This window comes from Triticum aestivum, chromosome 7D (genome assembly GCF_018294505.1).
Source record: "Triticum aestivum cultivar Chinese Spring chromosome 7D, IWGSC CS RefSeq v2.1, whole genome shotgun sequence".
NCBI lineage: Eukaryota > Viridiplantae > Streptophyta > Magnoliopsida > Poales > Poaceae > Triticum > Triticum aestivum.
In genome coordinates this window covers 201814351-201835749 of record NC_057814.1, presented here as the reverse complement: position 1 = coordinate 201835749, position 21399 = coordinate 201814351, and the positions used below count along the sequence as shown (strand labels likewise).

At 46.3% G+C, this 21399-nt stretch overlaps 1 protein-coding gene across 1 annotated transcript; it reads right to left on the bottom strand.

Annotated features, from left to right (window-relative positions):
* Positions 1 to 4125: 4125 nt before the first annotated feature.
* On the bottom strand, positions 4126 to 7967 carry LOC123169072 (cytochrome c oxidase assembly protein COX15). The gene is made up of 7 exons (XM_044586919.1): positions 7607 to 7967; positions 6699 to 7015; positions 5859 to 6084; positions 5538 to 5783; positions 5344 to 5454; positions 4874 to 5005; positions 4126 to 4630 (listed from the first exon to the last, which is right to left on the bottom strand). Exons 1-7 carry the CDS (start codon positions 7853 to 7855, stop codon positions 4460 to 4462), a joined length of 1452 nt encoding a protein of 483 aa, XP_044442854.1. The 5' UTR covers positions 7856 to 7967; the 3' UTR covers positions 4126 to 4459.
* Positions 7968 to 21399: the final 13432 nt, after the last annotated feature.

Genomic DNA, 21399 nt, shown 5'->3' with positions numbered 1-21399 from the left:
CTCAGCCGGGTCCAAGGCCAGGGCCGAGTCGGCCCATTCCCATCCTGAGTAGACCGACTCCTCCCTGCATCTACTACTATTACTCCACACATCGACCGCTATCCAGCATGCATCTAGTGTATTAAGTTCATGGAAAAACGGAGTAATGCAATAAGAACGATGACATGATGTAGACAAGATCTATCTATGTAGAGATAGACCCCATCGATTTATCCTTAGTAGCAACGATACATACGTGCAGTTTCCCTTTCTGTCACTGGGATCAAGCACCATAAGATCGAACCCACTACAGAGCACCTCTTCCCATTGCAAGATAAATATATCAAGTTAGCCAAACAAAACCCAAATATTGGAGCAGAAATACGAGGCTATAATAGATCATGCATATAAGAGATCAAAGAAACTCAAATAACTTTTATGGATATAAAAAGATATAACTGATCATAAACTCGAAGTTCATCATATCCCAACAAACACACCGCAAAAGAGTTACATCATATGGATCTCCAAGAGACCATTGTATTGAGAATTCAGCGAGAGAGAAAGCCATCTAGCTACTAACTACGGACCCGAAGGTCTACAAAGAACTACTCACGCATCATCGGAGAGGCGCCAATGGAGGTGGTGAACCCCATCCGAGATGGTGTCTAGATTGGATCTGGTGGTTCTGGACTCTGCGGCGGCTGGATGAATATTTCGTCGATGCTCCTAGGGTTTCTGGAATACTGGGGTATTTATAGAGCAAAGAGGCGGTCCGGGGGGCACCCGAGGTGGGAACAACCCACCAGGGCGCGCCTGGGCCTCCTGGCGCGCCCTGGTGGGTTGTGCCTCCCTCGGGGCACCCCCTAGGCGCAGCCAGGCCCGTTGTGTTCCTTCTGGCCCATAAAAAATCATCATGGAGTTTCGTGGCATTTGGACTCCGTCTGGTATTGATTTTCTGCGATGTAAAAAACATGGAAAAAACAGCAACTGGCACTTGGCACTATGTCAATAGGTTATTACCAAAAAATGATATAAATGACTATAAAATGATTATAAAACATCCAAGATTGATAATATAACAACATGGAACAATCAAAAATTATAGATACGTTGGAGACGTATCACAAATCCTTTGTCATGCACACAATTCTCTGCCTTCCACTGCAGCAATTCCAGTACGGTACCAATCTTTGTGTTGCCATCTTCGTAATTGCGGTACAACCCTTTTTTGTGATCCTCTAACATGCGATCGAACTTCGGCTTCTCCTTTTCACTTCCGCACTGTCTCTTTGCATCAACAATGACCCGGCGGAGATCATCATCGGGCACATTGTCTGGTTCCTCTTGATCTTCAGCTTCCCCCGTTGCAGCATTACCGTATTCAGGGGGCACATAGTTGTCATCATCCTCTTCTTCTTCGTTGTCTTCCATCATAACCCCTCTTTCTCCGTGCTTGGTCCAAACATTATAGTGTGGCATAAAACCCTTATAAAGCAGGTGGGTGTGAAGGGTTTTCGAGTCAGAGTAAGACCTCGTATTCTCACAGCTAGGGCATGGAAAACACATAAAACCATTCTACTTGTTTGCCTCAGCCACTGCGAGAAAATTATGCAGGCCCTCAATGTACTCGGAGGTGCGTCTATTACCGTACATCCATTGCCGGTTCATCTGCGTGCATTATATATAATTAAGTGTGTCAAAAACCATTACAGAACATCATGAATAGATAAGTGACCAAATTAATAGAAGTTCATCATCACATTAAAACCAAAGTACATACATAGTTCTCCAAAGCATCTAATTAGACCATACATTGAAACTATGTAAAACATTTCAATGCAACAACAAATGCGATCATAATCGCAACCAAGATAACAATTGATCCAATGACATAATGATACCAAGCCTCGGTATGAATTGCATATTTTCTAATCTTCAAGCGCATTGCATCCATCTTGATCTTGTGATCATCGACGACATCCGCAACATGCAACTCCAATATCATCTTCTCTTCCTCAATTTTTTTAAATTTTCCCTTCAAGTAATTATTTTCTTCTTCAACTAAATTTAACCTCTCGACAATAGGGTCGGTTGGAATTTCTGGTTCACATACCTCCTAGATAAAAAAATCTATGTCACGTTGGTCGGCATAATTGTCATAAACAATAAATGAACCAAATAGTTATAAAAGATAATATATACCACATCTGAATCATAGACAGGACAAGGGCCGACGGAGGCGGATACCAAAACCATCGCACTATATAATAACAAACAATAATAAAAGTAAGAAAATTACACAAGTATCTATCTAAATCATACAAGTAAGAACTTTTTTCTTTTAGAAAGAAGATAAGATCAAGAGGCTCACCACGGTGGTGCCGGCGACGAGATCGGCGCGGGCGATCGACGACAGTGAGGACGGGGACGGACAGGATCACGGACCGCCAAATCTAGGCAAATCTCGAGGAAAATGGAGCTTGGACAAGGAGCTTCGAGAGGAGAAAGCTTAAGTGTGGCTGGGGCATTTCATCGAACACCTCATGTGCATAGGAGGTGAGCTAGAGCACCACAAAGCTCTCCAACGGCCGGCCAGAAAAACAGAGCAGTGGAGTGCTCTGCTCGCAGGCGTAGGGTATATATAGGCATCTCATTGGTCCCGGTTCATGGCTGGAACCGGGACCAAAGGTGGTTGTGGGCCAGGAGCGAGGCATATTGGTCCCGGTTCATGTCTAGAACCGGGACCAAAGGGTCCAGACGAACCGGGACCAATGCCCCACGAGGCCCGGCCGGCCCCCTGGGCTCACGAACCGGGACCTATGCCTTCATGGGTCCCGGTTCGTGACTGAACCGGGACTAATGGGCTGGACCGGCCTGGACCAAAGCCCCGTTTTCTACTAGTGCATGACCCATCCCCGGTGGAAGCGGATCCTCTAACATCCTCAAGGGATGTCACGAAGCTACAGTGAAATGCGTGTATAAAGCGAAGAATGGATGTCAGGGTACTGTAGCAACTACTGTGCGGGTTACTGTGGTATGTATAAAAATAAATCAAAAAATAATTTTATTGCATCATAATTTGGTTTGTATGTAATTTTTGTAAATGTATACGGTAGATTTGTAATTTGCAAATTAATTAATCTCTTGAGGATGTTAGAGGATCCGGTTCCATCCCGGCCAGTGTGGTTCAATTCTGATATTTACAGTGGAGCTTAGGGTGACGAATGGCTCAGGAAACAGTTCGTCACTGCCATAATTAATCAGCCCTTCGTTTTGGTTTGCATAATGGTGTGGTGCAGAATAACGTTCTCCCGGAGGCTGTAGACGTACGTACGCGGGAGGCGAAAGTACTTCGGTCTACCGTCGCTCGCGAACCATATAGCCCATGGTCATGGCTTGCCAAAAATATGAACGGCTTAGACAAAATCATGCGTTATTTTTCGTGTGCTCATGCATGGATCAGGACGGCCGACACGAAGATTCGGTGCGGCCGTCGGCGTCGGTGGGCAGACAGATAGATAGAGCTAGACGGGCACGTACTAGATGGATAGTGTACGTGTGCAGCCCCTACGACGGCGGTGGCATATTGGCATCGCAGGGGAGGATCGCCACATGGCAGTGACGATGGCAGTGGCGTGCGTCAATGACTGTACGTGTTGGAGACTTGAGGGGGTGCCTCCAAATTTGCTCTCTGCTTCCATCTCCCAGATGGGTTCAGACTTTAGAGATCCGACGTAGTATGATCCTGTCATTTTGCCACAACCAACTACCACCCTTAAATCCACTCCCATTGTTTATGAAATAAAAACAAACATTTCCATTGTCCTCACGGCACCAACCTTTGTTGCTTGACTTCGCAGACCTGTCCGACAACACTTTTAACTTCAAAAGGCATGTTTGGAACACAAGGGAATTTTGCTATAATCAGGAACAGGTTATCCAAAATTCCTTGTATTCCCATCTCAGTAGCACCTTAATGGCCACAAATCGCAACATAAAACTGTTACTACTTCTAAGTAAAACGATGGGGTACTACCACGCATGCAGAATGTGCACTTTCAGGTGTATGAAGACGTACATGCTATACCGTTGATCAAAACATAACAAGCTCACATGAGAATAACTAGAGCGGGCCATCAGCAGTTCTTGGAAGTTACTTATACATTACTATAGATGAAGCAAACCTTGGCAGCCTTTCGGTACATACAGAGTAAGTTCGACAGACAAGATCTATCAGAGCACACACTTTTGAACAGCACCCCCGGAATGAGATTCTGCATGCAATACTACTCATATATCAAAGGAACTTTCAGAAGGGTTTGTAGTATTTGGCGCCAGAAAACAATGAAGCAGCCTTTACCCAAGAATTGATTTTTTTTTAACAAATACTTTAGCAGTCAAAGAAACGAGGGGGCCAGTGCATGTTAGAAGGGCAAAAAATATATAATAGCCATTGTAACTGATTAATGGTGCGCTATCAGGTTGACTTCACAGCAGATGCAAGTGACTTCAAGAGAGCTGGTGATGGTCTTCTTAATGTGTGAGTGAGAAGGATCATCAGTGACAGTAGTGTCAATGCCCCAGCTTGGTGAGCTGAGCCTAATGAGGTAGGAACATACATCAAAAGTGTAGATATTCCCAATGTAACCTGAAACAAAATAGGTAGCACAGTTAATAGTACTGCATGTATTAGTATGGGTAACGAAATCGTTCAATGCTGCAGTTCGAAATGTTAGGTTTGGCATATTGTTTGATGCGATAAAATCATGCATCAGCTATACAGAGGTCATTAAGTTTTAATCAGTTTATGAGTCAGAACTGCATGGATAGTTGAAACATTATTAACACAATGTCAACAAAAGAGCCAAATAAATCAATTTGTGAACTATACCTGAAGAGCAGCCATCCCAAGTGTGCTTCCAACCAGAGACTTGACCGCTGGATGCATATCTACTTTCCTTGCAGCCAGCCATAGGGCACTCACAGACAATAAGGTGCTTGTAGCAAGAATTCGGTGATTAAGCTACAAGAATGTAAAAAACAACATGTTAACCTGCAACAAGTTCTCCGCCGCGTGAAAAGATGGTGGTTATGTGCTACAAGAATCAGTGAACTGGTCCCAAGAAATTAGTACTTATAAGACTCTTCTCAATATTGGTCGATGCTTTTTTCCGAAGGAGCTATCGATTAATATAAAAAAAGTTTTTGATTCTAGCCAGGTTACCCTTCATAGAAAAAATGAATAACTCAAACATTAAGGAGCTAAGAGAATGAATGTGCAAACCAATTAACAACAGAAGTTTAACACGGCATAATTTTCAGAGCTATAAACTCCTATCATGATTGCGGACAAAATGTTACCTGCACAGTAGATGTATTTTCAAAGAAATTACGTATAAAAGGCTCCATACTGAACACATCTTCTGGAATCCAACTGTCACCCATCTTCGGAAATGTATTGTATGCACGCCCCTGGTCATAACAAATAATTAGGCATACAGGGCAAACAGAAGCTAAGCATAGTTTTTATGAGAGCAAGAGAAGTGTTGACATACTGCATCATTCCCTGCAACGAACGCTCCAGATATGGCAGTAATGCCTACAACAGCACTGGCAGGAATTGCCAGCTTTCTAAATTTTGCTGCCCCTTTTACCCATTTCATTGATTCAGCCGGAGGGTCTGGCATTACTACTGACAGAGCAGTCCACAATATACCACAATATATAACAAATGCAGAGGTCAGATGAGCTGCCAGCCTGTATGGGCTAACCCTTGGTTCAACATACTCAGATGCTGGTTCCTATTATGAGAAAAAACAAGTGGTGAACCTCTAAGCCACAAACTTACTAGTTCAACAAGGGCGTTGTATTAATACCTCAAGACCACTTTTCACCATCCACCAGCCAATCAGTCCTTGCGCACCACCAAGTGCAAAAAGAGCAGAGAGCCTGACGCCAAGTTGGCGGGTAACATAGCCTTTTGCAACGAAGTATGCAAAAGGAACAGCAAATACAAAGCCCAAAGCTCTTCCCCACATTCTGTGTGCATACTCCATCCAGTATATAAATTTGAAATCTTCAAGGTTCATTCCTTTGTTCACCCTAGAAATGTTAATGGAATGCTGCTGTCACATTAGCTGAAACGTGGAAGGAGAAAAGAGCTAGAGACTACAGATGAGAGAAACGAAAGATCTCTCAATAATGCTTTCTTCCTACAAAATGTGTGGAGTTACTTTACCACGTAACTAGCAAAACCATATCAAAGTTCTCTAAAAGAGTAACTGGAACAGAGAATAAAGCCCAGCCAAAACTTTCTCACAACTTCTATCAGCACCTTCATATAGGCTGCTAGTGTTAAATATTATCAAGTTAGAACGTGATCTCACAGGCATGTTCTAACGGGGCCAGTGATGACAATTAATCAATCCTTACAGAGCATCTAATCTAAGGAAATGAAATATCATTTATTCTGTTTCAAGCAATTTAAATATCTAAGCTATGTTTTGCTTAAAGCTGTAAACACTTGTTCTCAGATACGTAAACTGACAAGGGGATTTGTTAAGGATCGAGGCAAAAGGGGCGTGAATATCTGTAGCACTAGCACCAACGCTACGAGATAGGGACTTCCTTGAAATGCTACGATCGTCTGAGAGGACAGTAAAAATTAAAGACTGGAGCAAAGCGACAAATAATGAATGCAGCAATTGCATTCTTACCTCATGTACTCAGGTGACTGCTTGTATTTCTGAAATTCCAGTAGCCACTCTTCTTCTGACATTGGAGGCAAGCCCCCGGCGAACTTCCAGTCAGTCATTGATAGCCCCGAACGTGTGAGCCGAGTGACTCCACCAAGTATGACCATGCTGAATACCCAGGCAGCACATCCAAAGAGCCATATACCAACTGCCTTCTGTGCTTGAGGCCCTTTGGTAACTAGCAGCTTCAGTCCTGAATTTGCTGTTGCGTTTGCCATATTTGAATTCAGTGTAGCTGCAGTAGTAGACATTTTCCGTGTGCATTGGCCCATAAAACTCTGACATGATGCAAATGAAGCACCAGTAAATTTTGGGAAATTAATTTCAACAAGTGTAGCATTTTGTAACAGAAAATTGAAATTTAAACAGGTGATTGTGATGAGCTACATAGTGTATTCCCTATAAGTAAAGATAATTGATTGTATAGTTAGAGCATGCATTCCACACATAAAACAAGTGTCACTCCTTGGCATCAACATATCCAAGGAAAACAATCAACTCTTTTAAGTTGAGTAATTGCAGCCGACTAAGACACCATTATCAGGTTAGTAGCATGTGATATTCCTCTGAGTGCAAAAAATTTAAGGATGACCACGGCCAAGCATTATTGGGGCTACAACTACAAGTTTATTACAGCAATCAGATAGCATTTTCCACTGCAACGTAATAAAATTGTTAAATTCTAAACCAGAATGTCTCACATAGAATCCGACACTAATGTCTCCTCACAAAATGGTCATCGACGGCTCATTCCACTCGACATTCGAATCATGTAAAATTGTTCTACGACTCACGCGCCTCGAAAATGATGGCATAATCAAGAGGAACCACGCAAGCAGAGGAAGAGGGGAAGGAAGAGAAACGCTCACCTTGGGGCCGAAAGAGCGGAAGGCGTGGTACGAGGCAACTCGGGAGGCGGCGAATAAGCCACCAGCCGATTGCGGGGGTGGAGGAGGAGGGAGGTGGCGGCCGCCGCCGCCGCAGGAGCCGGATCGAACCCTAGAAGGAGCGGGGGGCGGAGCTGGAGCGCTCCTCGGGAGGCGAGGGATCGTCATCAGGGCGGACGCCTGGTCCCTGCCCCGGCGGAGCAGCGACGCGGCAACCCTGCTCCCCATCATGGCAGGCGGTTGCGCGGTGGCTTGCGGAGGAAGAAGCAGCGGAAGGCAGAGCTCGCCGGAGATTTTAGAAGCGGAAAAATTGTGGGGTTTAGGCGCTGGTCACGTCGTGAATTTCCACTACACACGGAAAATGCGTGCGGGTGTGCACGCCCGGAAATGGGCTGGCCCGACTTCTAGACTAGGCCGAGTACGAACTTTCGGCTCATTGTACACATTCGATCATCTTTTTCCTTCTTCAAAGAAGCAATGTTCCTAAACATTTTCTATTTTTTTTTCAGGGAACTTCAAAGAGCTTTATTAAGTGAAGGCATTCGCTGGGCAGCCAGGAGGCTGCTGACCAAGAAGCTAGGGGTGGAGTCCAGCCAGCTTTCAGTCACAGTAAACGTACATGCACGCTTAGCACACAAGTGTGCAGGACCGTTAGCGGCTCTTATTACATGAGAAATATTAAAAGACAAAAAGCTAGCAGAGAGCTCTCTAATTTCAGCAACTATTGGTGCTACTATCGACCGATCGATGTAGTCAAGGTTCCAGAGGTTTACTGCCTCAAGACAGTCGGATTCCAGTTGCACATGCAAAAAGCCTCGAAGCTTGGCAAAGATGACTCCTTCGCGTAGCGCGAGCACCTCAGCAATGAAAGGATCCGTAGTCCCCAATTGGGGTTTGCACCATGCACCCAGGAAGGCCGAGGAGGAACGAGCAACACCCCCTAATCCGGCTGAACCAGCATCAAACTGTATTGCCGCATCCATGTTAATTTTGATATGAGAATCTTCGGGGGGTCGCCATCCATGACCCGGTAATGGTATGAAACTCTGACGGGGTATGTTAAGCAGCGCTAGGTCTTCGCGGATGCGACGAACCGAGCTAGCAGGATCAATGGTTTCTTGGTCGTGCGTCCTTGTGTTGTGGACATCCAGATTGCCCACATGACTGTGATGATCGTAGCACGATCCTTGTCAGTAAATCGTGATTCACAGAGGATGTCGCACGCCCAAGTATTGGGGTGGAGCCGAGGCAAGCTGATCTCAAATAGTAACCTTGCCTCCTCCCAGAAGCTTCGTGCATGGGAACAGTGCACTAGTGCATGCATCAAGTCTTCGTCCATAGCAAGACACAATTTGCATAAGCTGGTATCTTTGATATGTCGGTGGTGGAGAGTGCACTCATCGGGGATGATCCCCTTAAGTACCCGCCACCAGAATACCCGTACTCTTGGGACAACTTTGAGTTTCCATAGTTGGCTCCACATCTGTTGTTCACTCATTGATGGCGTCGCTATCTGCCCCTCTTCAAGAGCTAAACGCTCTTTTTGGTTCATTAGAGCTCGATAGGCTGATTTAACAGAGTAGATACCAGACCTCTCATGTGCCCATGCAAAGAAATCATCTCCACCGCCCTGACGGAGTGGAATGTTCAATATGGCCTCCACATCCGGCGCAATAAAGGTAGCGCGGACAAGGTCATGTTTCCAGGTCCAGTTGACCTCATCGATCAGGTCACTAACCGTTGCAACCACCGAAGCCGGTGATCTGAATAGTGGCCGCATGGTGGCGGTAGACGGGATCCATCGATCCTCCCAAACGGAGGTAGATGCACCATCACCGATGCGTTTTAGCAGGCCAACATTGAGAGCTTCGCAACCAGCAACTGTGGCCCTCCATATGGCAGATGATGATTTGGGTGTTGTTGCCTGCATAAAATCACAGTTAGGAAAGTATCTTCCTTTCATTACTTTTGTACAAAGAGCATCTGGCTTTGTCATGAACCTCCAGCCATGCTTCCCGAGGAGCGCTAGATTAAACTGTCGGAGATCACGAAGCCCATCCCTCCTTTAATCTTAGGTGTAGCAAGTTTGTCCCAGGCGATCCAGTGCAAAGAACGCCTATCAACCGAACTCCCCCACCAGAACTTTGTCATGTTTGAAGTCAAGTTTTTGCAGACTTTTTTGGTAAGCAGAAAACAGGACATACTAAAAGTTGGTATAGCCTGGGAAATAGATTTGATCAATGTTTCCCTTCCTCCACAAGCGAAGAACCGTTCAGACCAACCCTGCATTTTCCCCCTTGCTCGATCTCCAATGTGTTCGAAGGTACCACTTGTGATTCTCCCAACAGCGGTGGGCAAACCAAGATACCGCTCTGAAAAAGCTTCCGAGTGGACGTTGAGCAACTGTTTGAGGGATTCTTTGAGCGCTGCCGGTGTGTTTGGACTGAAGTAGATAGCACTTTTGGCTCTGTTTACGCACTGACCGGAGGCCTCCCCGTATATTCTTAGAATATCATTCAGTCGATTTGCACTATCCGTGCTCGCCTTGATGAAGATCAAGCTATCATCAGCGAATAATAGGTGACTCACCCATGGGGCCCGAAAATTCACGCGTATGCCCCGATCCACGTAGTTGCCATAATATTTCAGCAAAGAGGAGAATCCTTCGGCACAGAGCAAGAATAGATATGGGGATATGGGGCAACCTTGCCGAAGGCCTCTTAATGGTGTGAAAAAGGCAGCAGCTCTCCGTTGACACGAACAGAGAAACGAACCGAAGTGACGCACTTCATGATTAATCTGACTGTGTTGCCCGTAAACCCGAGCCTCAGCATCATAGCTTCAAGGAAGTGCCATTCCACTCGATCGTAAGCCTTCATCATGTCCAGCTTAATTGCACATGAGAAATTCTTCCCTTTCTTTCGCCTCTTCATCGTATGAACACTTTCAAAAGCCACAAGGACGTTGTCGGTGATTAGTCGACCTGGGATGAAAGCACTTTGCTCCTCACTCATTATCTCATCCATGCAAGGCCGTAACCGGTTGGTGATCACTTTAACAGCGATCTTATAAAGTACTGGGCATAATGCAATGGGTCGATGTGGGGAGATGTTCTGTGGATGGCGTACCTTGGGGATTAATGTGATTGAAGTGTCATTTAGACCCGCAGGTAGCTCACCACCATTGAGAAAATCAAGCACCGCTGGACTTAGATCATGCTTCAAAAGTTCCCAGTGACGTTGATAAAACCCTGCTATAAATCCGTCCACCCCCGGCGCCTTAGGCGGTGCCATTTGGAATAATGCATCATGTACCTCTTGAGCTTCAAATGGACGGCATAACAGGTCGTTCATAGCCGGTGTAACCCGATTTGGTACATGCGATAATAGTTCCTCGCTGTTACTGTAGCCTTGAGATGTGTATAGGGCTTTGTAGAATGCAAGGATTTCTTCCTTGTCTTCATCTCCCGAGGCACAAACAGAGCCATCCGCACGCTGCAGGTTGGCGATCTTGTTGATGCGCTGACGTTGCTTTGCCTGCGCTTGGAAATAAGAAGTGTTGCGATCCCCCTCCCGCAACCACGGTACTCGAGAGCACTGCTTCAGCCAGATCTCCTCCAGTTTTAGTGCTTCTCGAAGCTTGAGCATGGTGGCTTTCTCTTCTTCTGAAGGGCCCCGGCCAACAGACTGACTATGCAATCTGTCAAGGCGCTTTTGTAGTTGTCGAACCGTCCTGGAGAGACAGCCGAATTCTCGAACCCCCCCCCCCCCCACGGCACCAAACTGCGTTGTAGTGCATCGAGGGAGTTCATAATACCACGCAAACCTGGTTGTATGGCTTGTGCTCGCCAAGTTTCAGTGACAAGTTGTTCGTAATCACTATGAGACTGCCAGATGTTCTCATAGCGAAACGGTTTCGACATATGTGATCTATTGCTCGGAGATTGGTGCCAAAGCTCAGTTAAAACAAAACAGTGATCTGACTCCACCGAGCAGATGTGACGTACTTTAACATACTCAAAAATCTGTCTAAATTCCTCGTTAGCAAAGGCTCGGTCTAGCCGGGCTTTAACATTTGCATAGCCGGATTGTCGGTTGTCCCATGTGTAAGGTACTCCCGTCCAACCTAGATCCTGGAATGCACACTCATCAGTGATCTCGCGAAAAGCTCTCATCTGCCATTCTGGTCGAGCCGTCCAACTGAAGTGCTCTTCCCCATATAGGATCTCATTAAAATCACCCATACATAACCACGCAGAGTGCGGTAGTGTATGTAGGGTACGGAGAAAGCGCCAGCTATGATGCCTGTTTTCTGCTCTTGGCGCTCCATAGAAGCCGGTGAATCTCCAGTTCACCGAAGTGTCCGCAGCATCGCGCACCACTACATCAATGTGGGCCGAGCTGTAATTCTTGAGCTCTACTGTCATGTCTTTGGACCAGAAGAGACCAATACCTCCGCTTAATCCATCGCTGTTGACAGCAAAGCAACCCGCAAACCCTAAGGTTTGTTGCAATCTCTTAACACGTTTCCCTCTAATCTTCGTTTCCATGACAAAAACTAGAGCGGGCCCTTCTTGCTTCACGATATTGCGAAGCTCGCGAACTGCCTCGGGGTTCCCAAGCCCCCGGCAGTTCCAGCTTAGGCAGATCATTGGGCTGGGCAGGGCTGCATAGCAGCCTCTGCTGAAGTACTCGAGTTGGTGGGCGTGGGTTTCTTCTTTTTTGGTTCCCGAACTGTGCCCTCATCCTCGGAACCCTCTCCCTCCTTTGCGGTACCAGCAGCTGTGTGCTCCGTCCCAACCTCATCATTTGCGGCGTGGTTTGTGAGGAGGGGAAGCTCAATTCTGCGGTAAACTTGGTTGGGCGCCCCCCCCCTTGCGTTTTGGAGCAGTGTTGCGCTTGACAGGGGAGTTCACCTCGGCATCTACCTCTGCTGCATTACTAGAGTTTTTGGTCTCATTCCTGCTGGATTTTGCTGGCTGAGTTCGTGAGGAACCCTCGGAAGATGCAGCTTTCTTCTTCTCATCCGACGGCCGCAGACCTTTGCCAAAGGGCAAGTCACCGTTTTCATCTCTCGTTCCCGGTGTCGGACAGACCAGATCAGAGTGGCCCAATCGGCCACACGAAAAGCAAAAGTGGGGTATGTTTTCATATTGAATGTCATATGGATCTGTACTGCCCCTCCTTGCAGAATTGATCAAAATCCACCTTCTCAATGGTTTGGCTACGTCAAGTGTGACACGAGCTCGCAGGTAGCCTCCCCCATGAGCAAAGAGAATCGAACTAGCCTCCTTGTCTATCTGCTTCGCAATTGCTTTGCACCATGCATCATCACGCAGATTGAAAGGAAGGTTGACAACACGAGCCCAAACTTTCAGTTTGTCGAATTTGAGTTCCGACAGGCACATGCACTCATCAAATTCTGACAACAGAACCGCATTCTTGCTGATATGCCATGGGGATCCGTCCCATACGCGATCTCTATCTCGCTTCGTTGCAAACTCGGCAACGAACGTGTTTTCCCCTACCATGCGAAAGGATAGACCCTTAGGGTTACCCCATGCGGGTCGAAGTGCGTTCGTGATGGTCTGGATATGCAGTGTGTTGCGGTGCAAGATCTTCCCTGCTACCATCCACTTCTCTGGTGCCCCTTCAACGCGATCATCGAGCACCAGGGGCGTCGCCTCTTCCTCAGAGATGTCAAGTTTACCAAGTTGTTCCTCCAGGCGCGCCCTAGCAGTCTCGAGCGACATCGTCGCCCCCGTCTCCCCGCCGCCGCTCCCGGAGGGTGTCACCATCCCCCGTCCGGCGGAACTCCGGTGCGCCCCGCCGATACGATCTGCGGGCGCCGTCAGGTCCGCCAAACATTTTCTATTACTCACTCCGTCCTTAAGGCTACGCTTGGTATGGATGTAATTTAATACACGTGTATTAAATTTCCGGGTGTAATTTACATGCCAAGAGTTATTCCCAGCTGGAAACCAAAACGACGGACAGAGATCTGTAATTTTTACGGGTGTAAGTGGAGGAAAATGAGGATCCAAGCAGGGCCTAAGGCATCTCTAACGCGGATTACATAAAAGATGTTAGAAGAGTAAAAAATTGGTTTTGGTCTTCTGAACCGCACATAGTCGATCCCTTACCGTTGTTAGAGCAGTAAAAAATTACTCCTCGGCCGCCCCGACTATCAAATATACTCGACTGCCCACCCGTGGAGTAAAAGTATCCCCCCCATCCCATGTTGGCACCCTCCCCACCCCGCGCCACATCGTCGTAGGTGTTGCCTCCATGATCATCGTTTGCCTCAATCGATACCCCGCTGCCTCCGTTGCCCGCCTGGCCCCACTTCGAGACGCTCACTGGTTGTTGTTGTCGCCAAAATAAAGCTATATCGCCGTCGTCGCCGTCAATCCCATCGTCGGAAGCACACACCGCATCTTCTCCCTCTGTGCCCCTTCATTGACTGTCGGCCATCTCAGAGCCCCGCCTATCACTAGCATCTTGGGCACTGGCTCAACGCCACCGACCGACCGTGACACCTCCTTCGTCCTTCAAGTGTTCAACAGATTGCTTAGGTGAATTTCTTTGTGATTTTTCATCTCATTTTCTTTTTGGCAATCGAGTTGAACCTGGTCATTTCTAGTGTAGATGAAGAGGCTCAGGGAGATGATCTTCGACGACTCTTCGTCGGAGGGGGAGGAAGAAGACGGTGATGACTTGGAAATGGTTGTTGCCATAATATTCAATGAGGATTTTCAGAGGCCAAGAGTAGGATCACAATTTAGTCGTATGCACATCAATCGAGATAGAGCAGAGGGTCAGACCAAGATTATGAGAGATTACTTCAACCCCAATACAACCTATCTTGAGAAGTATTTTCACCGGTGACTTTGGATGCATAGAAGTCTCTTCCTCGCCATTGCAAAAGTTGTGGAGAAGCATGATGATTGGTTTAAGTTAAGGAGGAATGCATCGGGGAGATAAGTGCAAGCCCATTGATGAAATGTATCACAGCTATTCGAGTGCTTGTGTATGGTTGTTCAGCCGATGTCGCTGACGACTATGTCCGCACTGAAGAAGATACAGTCTTGGATGCGGTTCAAAGGTACACAAAACTCGTGATTGAGATCTTTGGGCCAGAGTACTTGAGGGCACCCACCGATGAAGACACCGAGAGGCTCTTGGGATTGAGTGAAGAACAAGGATGGCCTGGGATGCTTGGATCAATTGATTGCATGCACTAGACATGGAGGAATTGTCCTGCAGGATAGAAAAGTCGGTACAAAGGCCACTGCAAGGTTTTAAAATCATTCTTGAGGTTGTTGCATCGGAGGATATGTGAATTTGGCATTCCTTTTTTGGATTGTCTGGCTCTCATAATAACCTGAATGTGCTTTCGAGATCGCCGTTGTTTCCAAGGCTTGTTGCCAAAGAAACTCCTCCTTGCAACTATGTTATCAATGATCATCAGTAAACGATGGGTTACCACCTTTCAGATGGCATCTTTCCTCCGTGGGCCACATTTGTCAAGACAATGCAACATCCTCAAGGGAACAAGAGATCTCACTTTGCAATGCGTCAAGAGTGGACAAAGAAGGATGTGGAGAGAGCTTTCGGTGTGCTTTAGAAGCGCTTTGCCATTATTCGGGGCCCTGCCGAGTATTGGAACCCCAATGTCCTATGGCAAATAATGACATGTTGCATCATCTTGCATAATATGATCCTTGAAGATGAGAGGGGGTGCAAAAGAATTTTCGGTACATATCCAATGGGGATCTTGTTGAGTCGGAGTACGATGCAAATAGGATATAGAGATTCCTCGTAGCGCATCAAAGCATCGAGAACCTAGAAGTCCATACTCATCTCCAAGATCATCTTATTGAGCATCAATAACAACTCATGGTACTTCATAGTTGTGCTTTTATCATGCTATTTACTTCATTTGAACACTTTTCTATGTTTGACTTTGAATAATTTGGTTTGTAAACTTTGAATTTGTAATATTCATGAATTATGTGAACCTCAATTATTATTTTTGGATTTAATATGTGTGAAAATATGTAGCTAAAAAGTACTATGTAAACTAAAACTAGGATGATTTGGCAAAAAAATAATAGGGAGATAATTTTAGGGGATCGGCTAGGAATCGCTTTTATTTAGCGGACCAAATATAAGGAGTTAAAGGATAAGATGTCGTTTGAGGGGCTAAATCACAAGGGATCGGTTAGAGATGCTCTTATATTTTTTTGTTTTGAAAAGTTTAAAAGCACACAAAATAAGAAAAAGACTCTCAAAAACTTCCAGGTTGTCTCCCATGCCGCACTTTTTTTAAAGCCATTAAGTTAGGCAGAAAGTGCATTTTTTGTATTTTACATTTTTTTTAATTTTTTACTTTCAACCCACAACTAAAAGTAAAATAACAAGAAAATAAAATCTACTCAGTGACATAAGTAAACAAGCATACAAGAAAATATTCGCCCTACGCTGTTGCACCCGGACAATGGCGCCAAAGAGCTTGATAATCCCCAAGTGCAAGGAATCATCATAGAACTTTCCAAAGATGAAAGTGGTAAGTATGGAGTGTCGAACCCACAATGCGCTAAAGGTAAGATCAATAATCTCCGCGCCGATCTGCCACTAATACTAAAGGAAATATGCCCTAGAGGCAATAATAAAGTTGTTATTTTATATTTCCTTATTCATGATGAAGGTTTATTATTCATGCTAGAATTGTATTGATCAGAAACCTAAATACATGTGTGAATACATAAACAAATACCATGTCCCTAGTAAGCCTCTACTAGACTAGCTCGTTGATCAAAGATGGTTAAGGTTTCCTAACCATAGACATGTGTTGTCATTTGATAAGGGGATCACATCATTAGGAGAATGATGTGATGGACACGACCCATCCGTTATGTTAGCATAATGATCGTTCAGTTTTATTGCTATTGCTTTCTTCATGTCAAATACATATTCCTTCGACTATGAGATTATGCAACTCCCGGATACCGGAGGAATGCCTTGTATGCTATCAAACATCACAACGTAACTGGGTGATTATAAAGATGCTCTACAGGTATCTCCGAAGGTGTTTGTTGAGTTGGCATAGATAGAGATTAGGATTTATCACTCCGAGTATCGGAGAGGTATCTCTGGGCCCTCTTGGTAATACACATCATAAGCTTGCAACCAAACGACTAAGGAGTTAGTCACGAGGTGATGTATTACGGAACGAGTAAAGAGACTTGCCGGTAACAAGATTGAACTAGGTATGAAGGTACCGACGATCGAATCTTGGGCAAGTAACATACCAATAGACAAAAAATAACGTATGTTGTCATAACGGTTCGACCGATAAAGATCTTAGTAGAATATGTAGGAGTCAATATGGGCATCCAGGTTCCGCTATTGGTTATTGACCGGAGAGGTGTCTACATAGTTCTCGAACCCGTAGGGTCCGCACACTTAACGTTCGTTGATGATATAGTATTATATGAGTTATGTGATTTGGTGACCGAATGTTGTTCGGAGTCCCGGATGAGATCACGACATGACGAGGAGTCTCGAAATGGTCGATAGGTAAAGATTGATATATAGGACGATGGTATTCGGACACCAAAAGTGTTTCGGAGGGTACCGGGTACTTATTGGGTCACCGGAAAGGAGTTTCGGGCACCCCCGGCAAAGATATGGGCCTTATGGGCCAAGAGAGGGAACACACCAGCCCACAAGGGGCTGGTGCGCCCCTTGTTGGGGAACGTAGTAATTTCAAAAAAAAATCCTACGTACACGCAAGATCATGGTGATGCATAGCAACGAGAGGGGAGAGTGTTGTCCACGTACCCTCGTAGACCGTAAGCGGAAGCGTTATGAGAACACGGTTGATGTAGTCGTACGTCTTCACGATCCGATCGATCGAAGTACCGAACGCACGACACCTCTGACTTCAGCACACGTTCAGCTCGATGACGTCCCACGAACTCCGATCCAGCAGAGCTTTGCGGGAGAGTTCCGTCAGCACGACGGCGTGATGACGGTGATGATGTTGCTACCGACGGAGGGCTTCGCCTAAGCACCGCTACGATATGATCGAGGTGGATTATGGTGGAGGGGGCACCGCACACGGCTTGGAACAATCAACTTGTGTGTTCTAGGGTGCCCCCGCCCCCGTATATAAAGGAGCATGGGGGTGTTGGAAATATGCCCTAGAGGCAATAATAAATGGTTATTATTATATTTCTTTGTTCATGATAATTGTCTATTGTTCATGCTATAATTGTATTATCCGGAAATCGTAATACATGTGTGAATACATAGACCACAACGTGTCCCTAGTAAGCCTCTAGTTGACTAGCTCGTTGATCAACAGATAGTCACGGTTTCCTGACTATGGACATTGGATGTCATTGATAACGGGATCACATCATTAGGAGAATGATGTGATGGACAAGACCCAATCCTAAGCATAGCATAAAAGATCGTGTAGTTTCGTTTGCTAGAGCTTTTCCAATGTCAGGTATCTATTCCTTAGACCATGAGATCGTGCAACTCCCGGTTACCGTAGGAGTGCTTTGGGTGTGCCAAACGTCACAACGTAACTGGGTAACTATAAAGGTACACTGCGGGTATCTCCGAAAGTGTCTGTTGGGTTGGCACGGATCGAGACTGGGATTTGTCACTCCGTGTGACTGAGAGGTATCTCTGGGCCCACTCGGTAATGCATCATCATAATGAGCTCAATGTGACTAAGGCGTTAGTCACGGGATCATGCATTGCGGTACGAGTAAAGAGACTTGCCGGTAACGAGATTGAACAAGGTATTGGGATACCGACGATCGAATCTCGGGCAAGTAACATACCGATTGACAAAGGGAATTGTATACGGGATTGATTGAATCCTCGACATCGTGGTTCATCCGATGAGATCATCGTGGAACATGTGGGAGCCAACATGGGTATCCAGATCCCGCTGTTGGTTATTAACCGGAGAGGCGTCTCGGTCATGTCTGCATGTCTCCCGAACCCGTAGGGTCTACACACTTAAGGTTCGGTGACACTAGGGTTGTAGAGATATGAGTATGCGGAAACCCGAAAGTTGTTCGGAGTCCCGGATGAGATCCCGGACATCACGAGGAGTTCCGGAATGGTCCAGAGGTGAAGAATTATATATAGGAAGTCAAGTTTCGGCCACCGGGAAAGTTTCGGGGGTCACCGGTATTGTACCGGGACCACCGGAAGGGTCCCGGGGGTCCACCGGGTGGGGCCACCTATCCCGGAGGGCCCCATGGGCTGAAGTGGGAAGGGAACCAGCCCCTAGTGGGCTGGGGCGCCCCCCATGGGCCTTCCCCCTGCGCCTAGGGTTGGAAACCCTAGGGTGGGGGGGCGCCCCACTTGCCTTGGGGGGCAAGTCACCCCCCCGGCCGCCGCCCCCCCATCCAGATGGGTTCCTGGCTAGCGCCCCCCTCCCAGGGGGCCTATATAAGGGGGGGAGGGAGGGCAGTAATATAACAGCCTTGGGCGCCTCCCTCCTCCCCTGCTACACCTCTCCCTCTCGCAGAAGCTCGGCGAAGCCCTGCCGAGACCCGCTACGTCCATCACCACGCCGTCGTGTTGCTGGATCTCCATCAACCTCTCCTTCCCCCTTGCTAGATCAAGAAGGAGGAGACGTCGTTGCACCGTACGTGTGTTGAACGCGGAGGTGCCGTCCGTTCGGCACTCGGTCATCGGTGATTTGAATCACGGCGAGTACGACTCCGTCATCCACGTTCATTGGAACGCTTCCGCTCGCGATCTACAAGGGTATGTAGATGCACTCCTTTCCCCTCGTTGCTAGTATACTCCATAGATGGATCTTGGTGAGCGTAGGAAATTTTTAAAATTCTGCTACGATCCCCAACAGTGGCATCATGAGCCAGGCCTATGCGTAGTTACTATGCATGAGTAGAACACAAAGCAGTTGTGGGCGTTGATGTTGCCAATTCTTCTTGCCGCTACTAGTCTTATCTTGTTTCGGCGGTATTGTGGGATGAAGCAGCCCGGACCGACCTTACACGTACACTTACGTGAGACAGGTTCCACCGACTGACATGCACTAGTTGCATAAGGTGGCTAGCGGGTGTTTGTCTCCTACTTTAGTCGGAACGGATTCGATGAAAAGGGTCCTTATGAAGGGTAAATAGAAATTGGCAAATCACGTTATGGTTTTACGTAGGTAAGAAACGTTCTTGCTAGAAACCTATACAAGCCACGTAAAAACTTGCAACAACAATTAGAGGACGTCTAACTTGTTTTTGCAGCAAGTGCTTTGTGATGTGATATGGCCAGAAGATGTGATGAATGATATATGTGATGTATGAGATTGATCATATTCTTGTAATAGGAATCACGACTTGCGTGTCTATGAGTTTGACAACCGGCAGGAGCCGTAGGAGTTGTCTTTATTATTTTGTATGACCTGCGTGTCATTGAATAACGCCATGTAAATTACTTTACTTTGTTGCTAAACGCGTTAGCCATAGAAGTAGAAGTAATCGTTGGCGTGATGACTTCATGAAGACACAATGATGGAGATCATGGTGTCATGCCGGTGACGAAGATGATCATGGTGCCCCGAAGATGGAGATCAAAGGAGCATAATGATATTGGCCATATCATGTCACTATTTGATTGCATGTGATGTTTATCATGTTTTTGCATCTTATTTGCTTAGAACGACGGTAGTAAGTAAGATGATCCCTTATGATAATTTCAAGAAAGTGTTCCCCCTAACTGTGCACCGTTGCGAAGGTTCGTTGTCTCGAAGCACTACGTGATGATCGGGTGTGATAGATTCTAACATTCGCATACAACGGGTGTTGACGAGCCTAGCATGTACAGACATGGCCTCGGAACACACGCAATACACTTAGGTTGACTTGACGAGCCTAGCATGTACAGACATGGCCTCGGAACACGGAGGACCGAAAGGTCGAGCATGAGTCGTATAGAAGATACGATCAACATGGAGATGTTCACCGATCTTGATTAGTCCGTCTCACGTGATGATCAGATACGGCCTAGTTAACTCAGATCATGTTTCACTTAGATGACTAGAGGGATGTCTATCTGAGTGGGATTTCATTGAGTAATTTGATTAGATGAACTTAATTATCATGAACTTAGTCTAAAATCTTTACACTATGTCTTGTAGATCAAATGGCCCACGTTGTCCTCAATTTCAACGCGTTCCTAGAGAAAACCAAGCTGAAAGATGATGGCAGCAACTATACGGACTGGGTCCGGAACCTGAGGATCATCCTCATAGCAGCCAAGAAAGATTATGTCTTAGAAGCACCGCTAGGTGAAGCACCAATCCCAGAGAACCAAGACGTTATGAACGCTTGGCAATCACGTGCTGATGATTACTCCCTCGTTCAGTGCGGCATGCTTTACAGCTTAGAACCGGGGCTCCAAAAGCGTTTTGAGAAGCATGGAGCATATGAGATGTTCGAAGAGCTGAAAATGGTTTTCCAAGCTCATGCCCGGGTCGAGAGATATGAAGTCTCCGACAAGTTCTTCAGCTGTAAAATGGAGGAGAATAGTTCTGTAAGTGAGCACATACTCAGAATGTCTGGTTGCACAACCGCTTATCCCAGCTGGGAGTTAATCTCCCGGATGACGCGGTCATTGACAGAATCCTTCAGTCGCTTCCACCAAGCTACAAGAGCTTTGTGATGAACTTCAATATGCAGGGGATGGAAAAGACCATTCCCGAGGTATATTCAATGCTGAAAT

Excerpts from the sequence above, each read along its gene's own strand:
- LOC123169072 (XM_044586919.1), bottom strand. The coding sequence starts at position 7,855 with ATGATGGGGAGCAGGGTTGCCGCGTCGCTGCTCCGCCGGGGCAGGGAC. Across the intron at positions 7,016-7,606 it reads TCCGCTCTTTCGGCCCCAAG|AGTTTTATGGGCCAATGCAC; the intron begins GTGAGCGTTTCT and ends GCATCATGTCAG. Across the intron at positions 5,006-5,343 it reads AAAATACATCTACTGTGCAG|CTTAATCACCGAATTCTTGC; the intron begins GTAACATTTTGT and ends ACATTCTTGTAG.